Source organism: Stomoxys calcitrans, chromosome 5 (assembly GCF_963082655.1).
Source record: "Stomoxys calcitrans chromosome 5, idStoCalc2.1, whole genome shotgun sequence".
In the NCBI taxonomy this organism is placed as follows: domain Eukaryota; kingdom Metazoa; phylum Arthropoda; class Insecta; order Diptera; family Muscidae; genus Stomoxys; species Stomoxys calcitrans.
Window position 1 is genome coordinate 67,813,227 of NC_081556.1, and position 14,644 is coordinate 67,827,870.

Below are 14,644 nucleotides of genomic sequence, written 5' to 3' on the forward strand. Positions count from 1 at the left end.
AGATGCCTGGAGAAGAACTCGGCAAATGCGATCGATGGTGGAGGGTATGTAAGATTCGGCCCGGCCGAACTTAGCACGCTTTTACTTGTTTCAATTGAAAACAATTGTTTTTTCAATTAAACATTTCATTGACACAGTTTCAGCGAAATCTTGCAATAAATGAGCTTTTTATAAGATTAAGACCTTAAATTGGAATAACAGTCTAAACGGCAGCTGTATACAAATACGATCCGATCTGGACCATATTTGGGATGGATGTTGGGAATCTTAATTGTTATAACTTATTGTAACTTATTGTTTCTTTTACGGTCTTTAGACACTATTTCGGAGAATAGTTCTAGAAGGCAGTTATATCTAAATATGATCCGATCTGGATCACTGTTAAGAAATGGATGGAACGGATGACCTGAGGCTTTATACAACTCACTCTGTCAAATTTTAGTAAAATCGGACAAAAAATGCGGATTTAATTTACTTAAGACCCTAAATCGGCAGATCAGTCTCTATGACAGCTATATCCAAATATAGTCTGAATTGGTCCATACAAGATGAAATTAAAAAAATATGGATCTGTACAATTTCAGCTCAATATTTTAATTTTTGAAAGCTGTAGCGTGATGGACATCGTTAAATTGTGCTAGAATTTTACGACGATCAGATATATACATATATAAATATATACATTTAGTAGGGACGAAAAGGGATATTTCGATGTGTAGCAAACGGAATGACTGAATGAATATACACCCGTTTCCATGGTGATGGATATAAAAAGGCGATACATACTGAATAGTATTTTTTTGATAAAAAGAATTGATTTTGTACACTATAATATGTAATTTTACACTGTACGAAGTATACTATTCAAAATAGCAAAAAAAAATTGGTAGAATAGCAATTTTTGTCTGCTTAAAATTTGAAAGCAAACATATGACTGTTGTTTTAGCAAACTTTTCGCTCTGCAATTTAGCCTAACAAAATCGACTGGTTTAACTACAAAATTTTGTAAAATATTGAACGAATATTACAACTGAATCGACAGCCCAAATTTACTTTGATAAAATTTGGAACATACACCCAGAGAAATTAGTCTGCTGATATCAGCTAACACCGTCTGCAGATATTAGAATAAAAAATTTTAAACTTTTGAATGAATTCAAACAAAATTTTTTAACTTCTAAAAAACAGTTGAGGCATTTATACTTTATATTAATATAAAATATTTGCCAATTTTAGGCGTTCATGTTTTGTTTAAAATCATCAATATAATAGTAGAAGTTCGTTTTGTTTATTGGAGATGGCAGATATCGATTCAGAACTATAAATGGCTCCCATATACACCTTTGTCGGAGTTTGGATACTATTGCAATAATGTTGACATTTATCTATCGACATTCCCTATTTAGTGATTTAAGAGCCATAAGAAATGCACAAGGTTTCCTTTTATGACGTACCCAAGAACCCTAGCCCGTTGCACATGAACATAATGGGCAAATGTGTGCATGTGCCCATCGCCGGTTTAGATTCCATGATTCACATGAAGTTAACACAACTCACTCTCACCTTGCCATGGGGTAAGTAAATACGCGTTGTGTTGTTAATAAGAACACTACTCGGGCTGAATCAAATTAATGGACAGCTATCAAAAGCCGTTCTATGAGTAATCAAATTCGTTATTTTATTCAGTGTTGACTATTCCCGTCGAATGTTTGCTAGCGACCGACCATTCAACTCAGTCCCAGAAGAAAAGATGAAAATTTGACATTTAATTAACATAATTTTCATTATTAAAAGAATCATCAGCAACGCATTTGTTTTTAGTGTTGATTTTTGAAATGCCACCGTTTATGAAGTGAGTGCATTTTTTCGTTTGGCGATATTGTTTATAAACTGCGCAGGCGGACGGACGGACGGCGGAGGGACACACAAATTTACCAACTCTTATACTGGTTGCTGGCTGACTTTAGCTTCACGTCTTGAGAAGTGACGAATCGTTCGAGTGTTGATCATGTCATTAGCAATCATGTTGACGTTGATGTTCTTGAGATTTTAATGAAATCGTTCATATTTCGTTTCTCTTACCAATCTCCACCCGTCCCTGCCAACCACCCCAATATTGGTTGGTTAGATGTGATGGAACGAACCACAATCGTCTAGCGTGCAAAGGAGAGAGAGGGTATAAAAGTCAGCATTTGTGATGTGTGGCATGATTCGAAAATGCCCCCCGTTTGTTTGCGCGGATGAATGGATTTCGGTCGAATGTGATCGTCACTCGCCCGCTTGAGTATGCGGTTTATATGATTTTTAAATGCATAATGCAGGGACCTCTGCTTATTTTTGTTTATTGTACGAACAACAACAGCAATATTTAATGCATTTATAAATAATTTTTATTGCCAGTCATAACACTCACAATAAAAATCCAAGAAATGCATCAGGAGACGCCATTAAATAAACAACATTAACATTTACTCTTTTGCTCGCCCCCCTTCCCTACTTCACCCAGTGCAGTGACAATTAATAGACGACAATCTGGGCGTTCATCACGTTTTAACCGCGTCAAACTGTTGACAATACATCTTTTCGACAAATGGTTACAGTAAATACAAATACTTATTTCAATAGCCAGGGCCAAATTTAATCCGGACAAACTTTTTGAGTTGATTAAATACCATTTATTTACTGAATTTTGCTAAAATATCGAACAATGTGGTGTATTAAACATGCTCTTTTGTAGCTGTAGTAGCTACAATTTTCCTCCAATTTTTAGCAAATAATTTGAAATGAGGCGGGATGGAAAGAACCAGTAAGGAAGGGCAAAAGTCGGGCGGTGCCGACTGTACAATACCCTAATGTGGAAGCTATATCCAATACTGTACCAATTTTGATGGACCTCGGAGGATGTTTTCAGATGGGTTATTAAACAATCCGTATCAAATTTGTAGCAAATACGAGTATGTTCAATTTTGTAATAACTACTGTTGACAATGACAACATTATTGCAAATTACCCAAAATCTGACGAACATATATATGGGAGCTATATCTAAATCTGAACCGATTTCGAGCAAAGTCAGATATTGTGGTAGTCGTCGAGGAAAGCGTTATGCAAAATTTTGGCAAGATTGGTCAATACGTGCGCTTACAGTGGCTCTTGGAGTAAAAATCGGGCGATATACATCTATGGCAGCTATATTTAAATCTGGACCGATTTCTATGAAGTTCATCAGTATAGTCGAGAGAGAATCGGTTAACAAATGAACACTTTATTGCAATATTTCTCAAAATCGGAGGAACATATATCTGAGAGCTATATCTAAATCTGAATTGATTTCGAGCAAACTTCTCATATATTGTTGTAGTCGTCGAGGAAAGCGTGGTACAAAATTTTGGAAAGATTGGTCAATGAATGCGCTAGCAGTGGGTCTAGGAGTTAAAATCGGGCAATATACATCTATGGCAGCTATATCTAACTCTTTACCGATTTCAATGAAATTTGCCAATAATATTAAAAGTCAAAAGAAAATCCTTCCTGCCAAATTTCGAGAAAATCGGTTAACAAATGACCATTTGATTGCAATATTTCTCAAACCGGACGAACATATATATGAGAGCTATATCTAAATCTGAACCGATTCGACTAAACTTTATAGATATTGTGGAAGTCGTCGAGGAAACCGTTGTGCAAAATTTTGGCAAGATTGGTCAATAAGTGCACTTGCTGTGACTCTAGAAGTTAAAATCGGACGATATATATATATGAGAGCTATATCTTAATCTGAACCGATTTATATCAAATTCACCAGTAATGCCGAGAGTCATAAAAAAATACCTCATACCAAATTTCAAAAGAATGGGTTAATAAATGCATTATTATTGCAAATCGGAGGAACATATATATAGGAGCTATATCCAAATCTGAACCGATTTTTTCCAATTTCAATAGGCTTCGTCTCTAGGCCGCAAAACACGCCTGTACCAAATTTCAAGACGTTCGGAAGAAAATTGCGACCTGTAATTTGTACACAAATTAACATGGGCAGGCAGACGGACATAGCTTAATTACAATAAAGCAGAAAGTGATTCTGAGTCGATCGGTATACTTAGGTTAGGTTATGTTAGATGAGAGGAGCAGTCCTTTACAGACTCAGTTAGACAATTTTAGGTCCATTATGATACCACAGTAGCGACAGACCAAGGCTTCTGGCGGAAATCGAATCCACGACCCCTTCACTGGTAATAGAAGCACGCTACCAACTCGGCTACCGGGGCTCCCATCGGTATACTTATCAATGGGTCTGTCTCACTTCCTTTTGGGTGTTACAAGCAAATGCTCTAAGTTATAATACCCTGTACCACAGAAGTGGTGTAGGGTATAAGTAGTGGATATAATTCTACTATTTGTGAACGGGTAAAGATATTTTATAGCTGGAGTGTTACACAGGCTATGTGCAAAAATTTCGGAGCCCTAGAAGTCCCAGAGGCCCATTAGTGGGCCTTCAAATTTGGTCACCTCGGGACTAACAAATTTTCGGCATTTTTGGTCAGAAAAGGTTAATTTCATTGTTTCGTTTCTATAAAGAAAATTTGACCACCTCACTTATAACCACATAAAGTTTCGGGAAGGTGCTTTTATCCGGCAACAAATTGGAGGAAATTGAAGAAAGCAAGCGTGGTATTTACAACAAAAAATATTATCCATATAGAGATAGATTTCGTGGAACTGTACGTAAAATGCTAAGATTGGTATTTACTACGATTCATTTTAAAAATGTATATCTCTTTGCAGTTCATGTCCCCGTCAATGCAGAGAGGTTCATAATGGAAACAACAAGTTTTCTTCGTTTTTCCCGAAGCCCGGGATCATTAAGTAAAAAATATATTTACATTTTTAAGCAATATATTTAGGGCCTTATTCAAAAAACTGAATGTAGATTTGAAATAGGTTTATTTGTCTGTTCTATAAAAGAAATCCATAAAATAACCCGATTTCAAATCTACATTCAGTTTTGTGAATACCGGTGTTAATGTTCCATACGCAATTTAATCCAATAAAATAAAATGTTTTTTATTCGTGCGAAAAATATAATATATTTATTTTTTTATTTTAGACAGTAAAAAACTGCTTAAAAAAAGGACAGCTTTCAAATAATTGGATAATGGAGTTAATAACCACTTTAATTGGATTTTTGAGCTTATCATAAATCCAAATTGCAAAATTTTGAATCAATGGCACAAATTCCGTTTTCCTTTTTTAATTGGACCTGGTTGTTAATTTTTTCTGTTCGGTTTAGTCATTCGAGTGTTAAAAGCAGCTGAATATCTTGCCCGCAATAACAACTTAGGTAACTTTAAACTATGTGCATCTACACAGAAAATATATTGAATTAAATTTGACCAATTACATTGTCCCAAGATATAGCAGCTGTCTACAAAGCTGTCTTGATATTCAAAAATTTGGCGAAATAAGTCTGCTGTCTGAAAACAAAAGTTTTTGGACGATTCATCATATTCTTCTGAAAACAAACCAACCGAGATGTAATTTGATACTCAACCTTAACTCGAAAAAAAGTGAGTGGTGCACGGATATTAGATGAAAGCACGGTTAATAGTGGTACAAAACCAAAAGCACAGCATGCCAGTTAACAGGGGTAACCGGTTAATAAAGGCCCGGATAATCGAGGTTCAACTGTAACGTAACCGTATGTATATATCTCCATAAAAAGCAAGATAGTATTGTGTACTCTTTCATACACATGTAATGCGAATAGAAGTGCAAATGGGCCAAGTATATAGTTTTTTCTTCTCTCCCATACAATTGGAAAAATGCAAAACAGAAAAATTGGCAATGTGAATATATAAATGGACGAATTATACATGAGCAAAGGCAACTGAAAATAGAGAACATGGTAGAAATGAAATATGAATAATTTCATTTCTACCATGTTCCATGTTAATTATCCATACATAAATAAGGCATCTTGGTATCGACAAATTCCTAAATACATCCCTTCACGTGGATCAATACTTCGGGATATTATATACGAAATGCTAAGCTTGATATTTATTACGAATTTTTTCAATATAAAAAAATATCTTATTTATACAGAGATGACAATTCTATGACACGTAAAGCTGATACCCAAGTGAACGACGTACAGTCCAATCCTTTGGCTAATATTCCAACCACCTGTGCATATTGCTCTTTTAATCAGTTTTGTTCGAAGCCTCATTGACAGCAGTAAAAAATGCAATCAGGGTTGAATATGTTGACTTGGATTTTCGTCTCATCTGCATAGTGCCCTGGCAATTTTATTTTGTTTCCGCAATTAATCGATTGAAGTAAAAAAGGGTATATTTATGCGAAAAATATCAATTATTGATTTTAGTTAGGTCAGTTAAACGTGTTTATCAAAAATAAACAATTTTCCAATGAATTGGTTTATTGAGTTGAATAATGCTTTAATTGAATTTTCCAGTTTATCGTAAATGCAAACTGCAAAGTCGTTTATTAATAATATTTGCTTGTTTCAGTAAAATTTTTAATTAAATATACAAATTTAATTTTTTCTGTATAATAACTTTGATCGCTGGAACATTACAAAATGCATGCGAAGGCCTATCGCTCACCAATAACCATTACGTCTCGACGACTCCTAAGCAAAGAGCGAATAATAAAATTAATGAATAATAGTTATGATCCAGAAACCGGGCAAGGGCTCAACACAAATTATATCGAAAAAACATAAATTTTATAGCAATTACTATTTTATCAATTTAATACTAGACTAGCATCACCTTTGTATTTTTGTTATCGTGGCAAAAGTGTTGTTCAGTTTTGTACTTAAAATATTGACGCCATTTTACAACGTAATAATCGAAATAAAATAAAATTTAAGTTATTTTAGATTTCTTGGCGTATTGTTGACCTTTTGGTTTTTATAAGATTTACTTAATAGTTTCGGCTGCAGGCCAGTTTAAACAAAGTGCTTTAGGGAGTTGTTTCAATTTATTTCCGATATTTCGGTTGACTTCGCCTGACCGTTTTCACAGGCTGTTTTTTTTAATTATCTGCAAACATTTTTTATTTTGGTACATTAAGGGGAGGAATATTAAAGTTATAAAGAGAATGGTATTAAAATATTAACGGTTTGGTACTAAAACCAATTAATGTTTGGTATTGACAGTAATGCGGTACTAACCATTTTTTATATCATCCAAACCATCGTATGATACTGAAATGAGCACGTTTGGTATCCACTTTTCTCTGGGTGTGTCGTCTTTCTACAAGGAAGCATTTTGGGACCTTTACTACACATTTTACTTATGCTGCAGATATGTCTACTATCGATGAAACCGGCATTTCCACATTTGCAGATTACTACTTTTTTAGCACTCATCGGAAACTGAAAGATGAGTCCAAATAATTACAATGACCCAGATATGACCCATATAGGAATATTCTGCAAATGCAAATTTTGCCTATGAACCTTCCACAAAATAACAGGGGCAAACTTTTCACATATCAGTGAGTGCAGTCCGATTCAAGTTTAAGCTCAATGATAGAAATATTCTACTTTACGATATCTCAAAAAGATAAAGGAAAGTATCTGGCGCAACGCACTTAGGAAGACGCTTAACTTGGTCCCTACATGGTGGTACCCAATGTAACCCAAATAGAACTTAAAAGAATCCATACCTATTTCTCACTATGAAAATCCGCAACTGGAATACAAAGTTTTGCTATATAAAATTATTATCAAAGCAGTATGAGCTGTATTATGGCATACAGCCCTGAGGAACTGCACGTGTCACAAATATCAACAAATTGCAATCTGGTATTCTGCATAGTATCCTCAGAGTTCCCTGGAAAGACTTTAATTCAAATCCTTAGAAAACTGGAGTATAACATCAAAAGAGTACTCCTTACTAATCGAACGACTATGTAGCAAGAACACACAATGTACCAAACCATGGCCAACGAAGAAGACAGTGAGAAAAGCTTTGGCATTTGATCGAACATGCCACGGATAATCGATTTTCCCGGATAGTGGGATAATATATTTTTACATTTGTTGTACATATTTTTAATAACATTAGTCTTGGTCTGAAATTCCGAGTATTCAGGACTCTTCAATAAGACCAAACAACTTTGTGAATAATAACATCGTCATCAGATTCATCTGAACTATTTTCCTTCTTATTCTTATCTATGGCATTGTTATTCTTATTTTAAGTCCGAATGTACCGGACAGAATGTGTTCATTAGCAAAAAGATTTTGCCATCATCTTTCAGACTAATTTTCTAAAAATGATGTCTTAGTTCGGGTATAAAATGTTTGTATAACCACTCTAAAAAATATTTGTTGAGATATGCTTATATAGACTTCTTTTGCATATGTCGTCTTGAAAAACATCCGAACCGTTCACACTAGTTGAGATGTTTTGGAAATTGGGAAATTTTTTTCACACTCCAACATAAATTTTATGTTGCACTATTGTTAATAATAATTTTTTCTTGCTTTTTCTTTTTTTTTTATTATTTTTTTTTATATTTTATAAATCTTTTTTGGAAAAAATTCGATTGTTATTTTTTGACATTTTACAGGGCTCACATGCTTTGAATGACTGGTGTTTGTGACAAACGAGTCGTTTTGCCCTTATAAATTGTAAAGGAAACCCGATTCGTTTTCAGAGCATTATAAAGGGAAAACGAGTAGTTTGTTCAAAACAGCTTTGGTCTGAACATAGTATTACCCAAGTTTTTTATTGGTTTAATAAATAACGGGAAGTTTGTTAACATTCTAAAAAGCTCTTGGCGGAACACGATTTGCATTTGAGAGTACCAGCAGCATTATCATCTACTCGTTTATTTCCCCTTACTCGGCTGTGGCTCGGCGCCCAACCGATGCGGAACGTATTATTCTCGGAGAAGGCGTTAATCTCCTTCTTACACTGCAAGACTGGTCGTGACCTTACCGTCCTGGTTGTTATTGTCCTGATGGCCAGTTTACTGTCCCGAAAGATGTTCACACTCGACGTCCTCACTTTAACACCACACCACCTTACACATTTCATGATTGCCAAGATTTCCAATTGCAGGACTGTATTAGGGTCAGGCAGTCGAAAACAGATCTCAGTCCAAAGAAGACATTCAAGCCCACTCTGTCCTCTACCTTTAATCCATATATATAGCAAGGTCTCCCAGATGGCAATACTAGAGTTCCGTCAATCCAAGACTGTGCCACTGACAGCAGTGTCATCACCATTATAAATTTGACTTTTTGCTTAGTTTTTCCCCTGATAAATTCATTAAATTTTCCACAAAATTTGTGGCAGCTACGAAATTAGCTGTGGCTTTTCCTGCCTTAGCCCTAGCTTGCATTTCGCTTTTTAAAAATGAGCAACCAGTCGATAGAATATTCACATTCCCAACTTATGCTCAAATATGGAATATTTTGGCCTTTCCTTTTTCATTGAGCCTGTAATTGGTTAATTCCGTGAAATCATTCTTGACAACCATCCTTAAATTTCTAAATCCACTTTGGCTTCTTCTGCGTTTTTCAAAACTTTTCGGTTTTGAAAATGAGAACGAGAGTTCCCATTTTCGATACAAAGTTAAGTGTGCATATACTACCAGATAAAAATGTAATCATGGATAATCGAAGCAATGCAAAATACCAAAAATTTCTTTTCAATCCCGGACGGTAGAGGTTCTGTATAATAGAGGTCCGGCTGTATGTGTATTAAACCGTCCTATCCTAAAAGGGAGAATTTTTTTTTGCAAATAGAGAAACGCATGTTCTCAATTTTTTCCTTTCGATCTAAAGAAGCGCAACGGCGTTCAAAATTGAAAAAAAAAAACAGATTCTTCTCTAATCCATTGGAGGACTTTACGTTCTAGAATTTAAGTTGAGCACTCAGAATTACTTGATAGTTCGATTTGTCCGTCTGGCCGCGTATCTGTCTGTCTGTTTTGAAAACAAGGTACAAGTAGCATTTGTTATCCAATCATCCTAAAATTTTGCATATGTAATTTTTTAGCCAAGGGACAAACTCTGAATTCTGCTGCAAATCGGTCCAGATTTGCATTTGGCTCCCATATAAATATCGCCCGATTTTCGTAGTTGCCCCTATTTTTGGCCGATTTCAACGAAATTTGGTATGCAGTGGTGTATTGCGTGTGCGCAAATCGGTTCGCCCGATTTACATTTATAAGACCATAACTACAACATTCGACCGATAGTGAGTTAAAAAATTTACAACTTTTTTTTGGTATTTATCATTAATATAACACTACTTATTAAATAAATATTTTTTTAGCTTTCTTGTTACAATCAGTTTATAAGTGCCAGTGATTCTGCACACAACGAAATAAGAACTGCTTCTGTTCCTCTGCAACTGTAATGTAGCTAAACCATGATGGTTCCTCCACCGCGCCTAATGCATGGCACCAGATGGTCATATCTTGAATGTAAATTTCACGATCTATTTTTTCCCTGTTTTCTTTTAACTTTTTGAATAATGGAATTTCTGGACTTGTGATAACGATCAAGTTTCTATTCAAGAAGACGGCGACTATCCATTGCTGATACCCATTTTGGAAATGTTAATTATATTCGAATGTACTCTATGAGTAGGAATTGAAAAATCTCGTTCTATATCAATGAACTTAGACTCAGAAGATAGAGTTCCTTGCTGTGGTTCATATGATGATGTCGAAGCTGTTATGTATCCCACATATTTATCAAGGTGCTGTTCCTCCTTCGTGCATCTAACTTGGACATTACTTTCATGTTGGGCCAAATTCATGCTCACCCAAGATAAGTGGGCTGTAGAGCGTTCCAAAAAATTAAATGTATTTTTTTTGAAACGAAACCCTCCATTTTTTTCTTTTGATCCCAATAAGCAAAATACGAAGTAATATGGCTATCGAATAAAGTTAAGCTGTGCCGCCAAGACGCACAGTGGAAGAAAAAGGGGAAAAATATATACCGTGTTTTTCGTGGTGTTTTTTTGCATTTTTTTGGTAAAAAAAAGTATGCGTTGATTGATTTTTTTTTTTAATTTTTTTTTTTTGTAAAGGGGACATCTGGAAGATGCCTTTCAAGAGAAATTTGATTTGATTGTGTACTTCAAAACAGGCAATTTTTTTTATAAAAAAATCCAGATTCTACATTCAGGCCGTCCGAGGAACTGAAAGAACTTGTGCAGCATCATCTCAAGAAGGCGATAAGGGCTTGCTGAAATGTAATAAACTGTAACGGTGAAATCTAATCTGTTGCCTTTTATTTCAACTGTTCTCTTTTTCATTTCTTACAATTTGGGAGCTTCAATAAAACATACAGTCCACTTACAGCTACTTGCTACCCAAATTGCAGACGATATATATCTTCTTTTTAGTGTGGATCGTGGTTTTAGCAATATTTTGGAGATGAATATTAATGCTTCTATAGGACGAATCTTGTTATGGTCTAGTCTTAACTCGCTTTCTATCAATCCTTCAAAAACTAGGGCATTACAGTTTGGATCCCAGATGCAGCCTGGATTTGATATTTTTGTGGGAAATTCTCGAGTTAATTTTGTTGATAGGATTAAATGTTTGGGGATAGTGATTGATAAAGACCTTAATTTCGGTTGTCATATTGACTCTCTCCATTCTCGTGTTTATAGTATTTTGCGTCGGTTGTATTCGGCAGGTATTTATTTCCCTTCGTGGGTGAAAGTCAGACTTGCTCACGCTCTGTTAATGCCTCAACTTTTATATGGCTTGGAGATAACGTCAGGAACATTTGACTATAATCTTCTTAAACTGAAACGGGCTATGAATGCAGTAGCTAGATTTGTATATAATGTACGTGTTCGTGACAACATTTCAGGGTATGTCAAAACCTTCTTGGGAACTTCTTTTGACCGTTTTATTGATCTACGAAATATTTTATTCTTTTACAAAGTTATAAGAAGTGGAACACCGGTTACACTGCGTAGATACTTCAATTTTTCTCGCTCGAGTAGGAGTACTCAGATAAACTTGCCCCGTATATTTAGGTCGGTTTTCGAAAGATCATTCTGTATTCGTGTGACCAGGAGTTGGAATGTATTGCCCGCTGAGTTAAGAATCTTTTCACACTCGAATAATGTATTTCGCTTAAAACTTATTAACTTCTATTCTACAAATCAAACTTAATGTTGTTGCTTGAATCTTTTTGTATTGCTAACATGGGACTTGTTAAAAAATCCAACAGTTTAAATTTTTGCATAATCTTGTTATGGCTGGGGAGCCAATTAAAATGAATTAGGCTAAGAATCTTACATCTTTATGTAACTGTGAAGTTTTTAATTTTTTTAATGTTTATTTAGGAATATATATCGTTGTAATACGTTTTTTTTTGGCCGAGGAGGCTTATGTATTACTATCAAGAAATAAATAAATAAATAATGTTGGTTTGTACTTTATATGTTACCTGAACCCATGCAAAGAATTATTTGCACCTAGGAGAGCCCCCAGGGGCAAAGCCTCTGCAGCAAATTTACTAAAAAAAATTTTAACCATCTTTGCCCGATTAGGAGCCTGCCAAAAGGATCCCGGGCAACATAGGGTCAGTTCTTACCATTCCAAATTTCAAAGTTCTCACACGGCATATTTTTTTTACTAGTTTTTTCCATTTCCTCCCACTAGGCGACGTCCAAAGTTGAACGTAATGCTTTCTTAGGAATCCAGTTGAGTATTTGAGGTCCTAGCATGAAATTGGTAAACTAATAAATCAGACATTCCGTTTCGACTTAACCATAACTGTCTGTCCGCATATCCCTTTTGTGCTGATAGTCCGGCTGTCTTTTTTTTAGAATCATCACGAAAATTTGAATGGATCACTTTTTTCGCAATCAATTTTGGTAGAAATCGGTTCAGATTTAGATATAGCTCCCATATATATAACTCGCCCGATTTACACTTATAAGTGTCTAGTTACTCCAATTTTCTAGGATTTGCATGAAATTTGGTATGGATTGTTGTATTACTCATCTGAATGCCTCTGTAATGGCCCGGTTCAGATTTCGATATAGTTCATAGTTGGCTCACAGGACAACATTACGATGTGTTACAACCGAAATATATGTAAATATACCCTTTCCTAAAGTTATACCATAGTAGAATAATAGCAACAATATATTGTAAAAAGTGTGTAATTCATGCAAGACTCTCCATTTAAGACTCTGAAATTTTAAAATATTTGTTCTTACCTCTTTTTTGCATAAACGAAAAGAGATCGTCGAGAAATTCCTTGCGTTTTGGGTCATCATTGATTTCGTACAACTGCAAATAAAGAAAAAGAAATAGAAAACAATTATGAGTTCAGAGTGCAATGACATTTGTGTGACAGTGACAGTGACAATGACAACTCTAAAAATGCCCAATTGGTATAGATTGTGTAAAAAAATGTCTTCCGTGTCAATGTCGAATGGTGCAGAAGCTGTGCCTCCTGGGAACAAAGGATCTAACAAAGCCAAACCAACCCCTCATAGTTTAGCGTGTGCCCCGATAAACCCATTGCAAACAAAATGATGTGGCATTTTCAGAGCATCAGCATTATCATTGGCATTGTTGTCAGTTGACAGCTCAATCGATTCCATTCATATGATCGAAGCGGCAATCCGCAAATTTCATGGCAACATTGCCTGCACCAGCGTAAAGATCTTTATCAGACTGGTGTTTGTTTACCCTGCACTCAACGGTAGCCAACAAGCAGACAGGGTTACTTGCGGCATCTTGTATCTGCTGCTGACTGTTGCCATTGTTGGCTTGTGGTGGTGTTTCTGCTGCGATATAATGCTCGCATGCCAATGACCAATGCAAGGCAGTGAGAGATCAGAGCCGAATGCTTGCTTTCATCCATCATTGGTAGTTGTCAACGTGTTGAGGTGGTCGTCACCACCATTTACCTTTACCACGATAATTAGTCGCATCGCAAAGCAAAAAAGGTGTGGAAAGATTAATGGCCCTAATTTGTTCAGATATTCTGCACCAAGAGTTGCCCAATACAAATAGGTATCATCCGTACTTATTATCCTGTATGAAAAGCAGGCCCATCTCACAATAATGTCGTGCTTCTCAATATCTACCCTAAAATTCTCTAATTACCACTCATATTTAGGGTTTTGTCTATTGGAGTGGTTTAGTTATACCACTCAAAATTGTTAATCTGTGTCGATTTGCTTCTTTTTTTTATGCAGCGATGAACAATAATTTTTCATTGGTCTCCATCCTTTCGCCCAGCGATTTGTAAGCCCTTCAGCAGACGTCTAATTGCACGTGGCTATGCGAGAGTATGTTTGTGTGTTGTGACACAACAAATTGAGCAGACATTGAGCAACAGCAAAACTTGCAAATTATGCTTAAAACGTGAGCTTTGCTACCGGTCATGAAAAAGTATTGCAGCAACACGCACATCATTCCACACTAAAGGCGACCGCAATTTGACTACCCAGTGTTAAGTTGGACGAAACCTGTAATCTAAGAAGGCCAGCGCACCCCATGCCAACTGGACCATTATATTCTGCTGAGATCATCACCAAATTGCAGCTCTTTAAATGCTTAATGAAGTGATAAAAAAACATTTATTGAAGCAGCTTTATGTACTCTGCTC

General features: G+C 35.6%; 1 protein-coding gene across 2 annotated transcripts in view; it reads right to left on the reverse strand.

Annotated features, from left to right (window-relative positions):
• The window catches only part of LOC106092498 (protein dead ringer), a 174,940-nt gene that overhangs the window by 53,279 nt on the left and 107,017 nt on the right, over nucleotides 1-14,644 (reverse strand). For both annotated transcript variants that reach the window (XM_059368988.1, XM_059368987.1), the window contains exon 6: nucleotides 13,242-13,314. In XM_059368988.1, coding sequence (XP_059224971.1) covers nucleotides 13,242-13,314 — 73 coding nt within the window. The remainder of the gene's footprint in view (nucleotides 1-13,241; nucleotides 13,315-14,644) is intronic.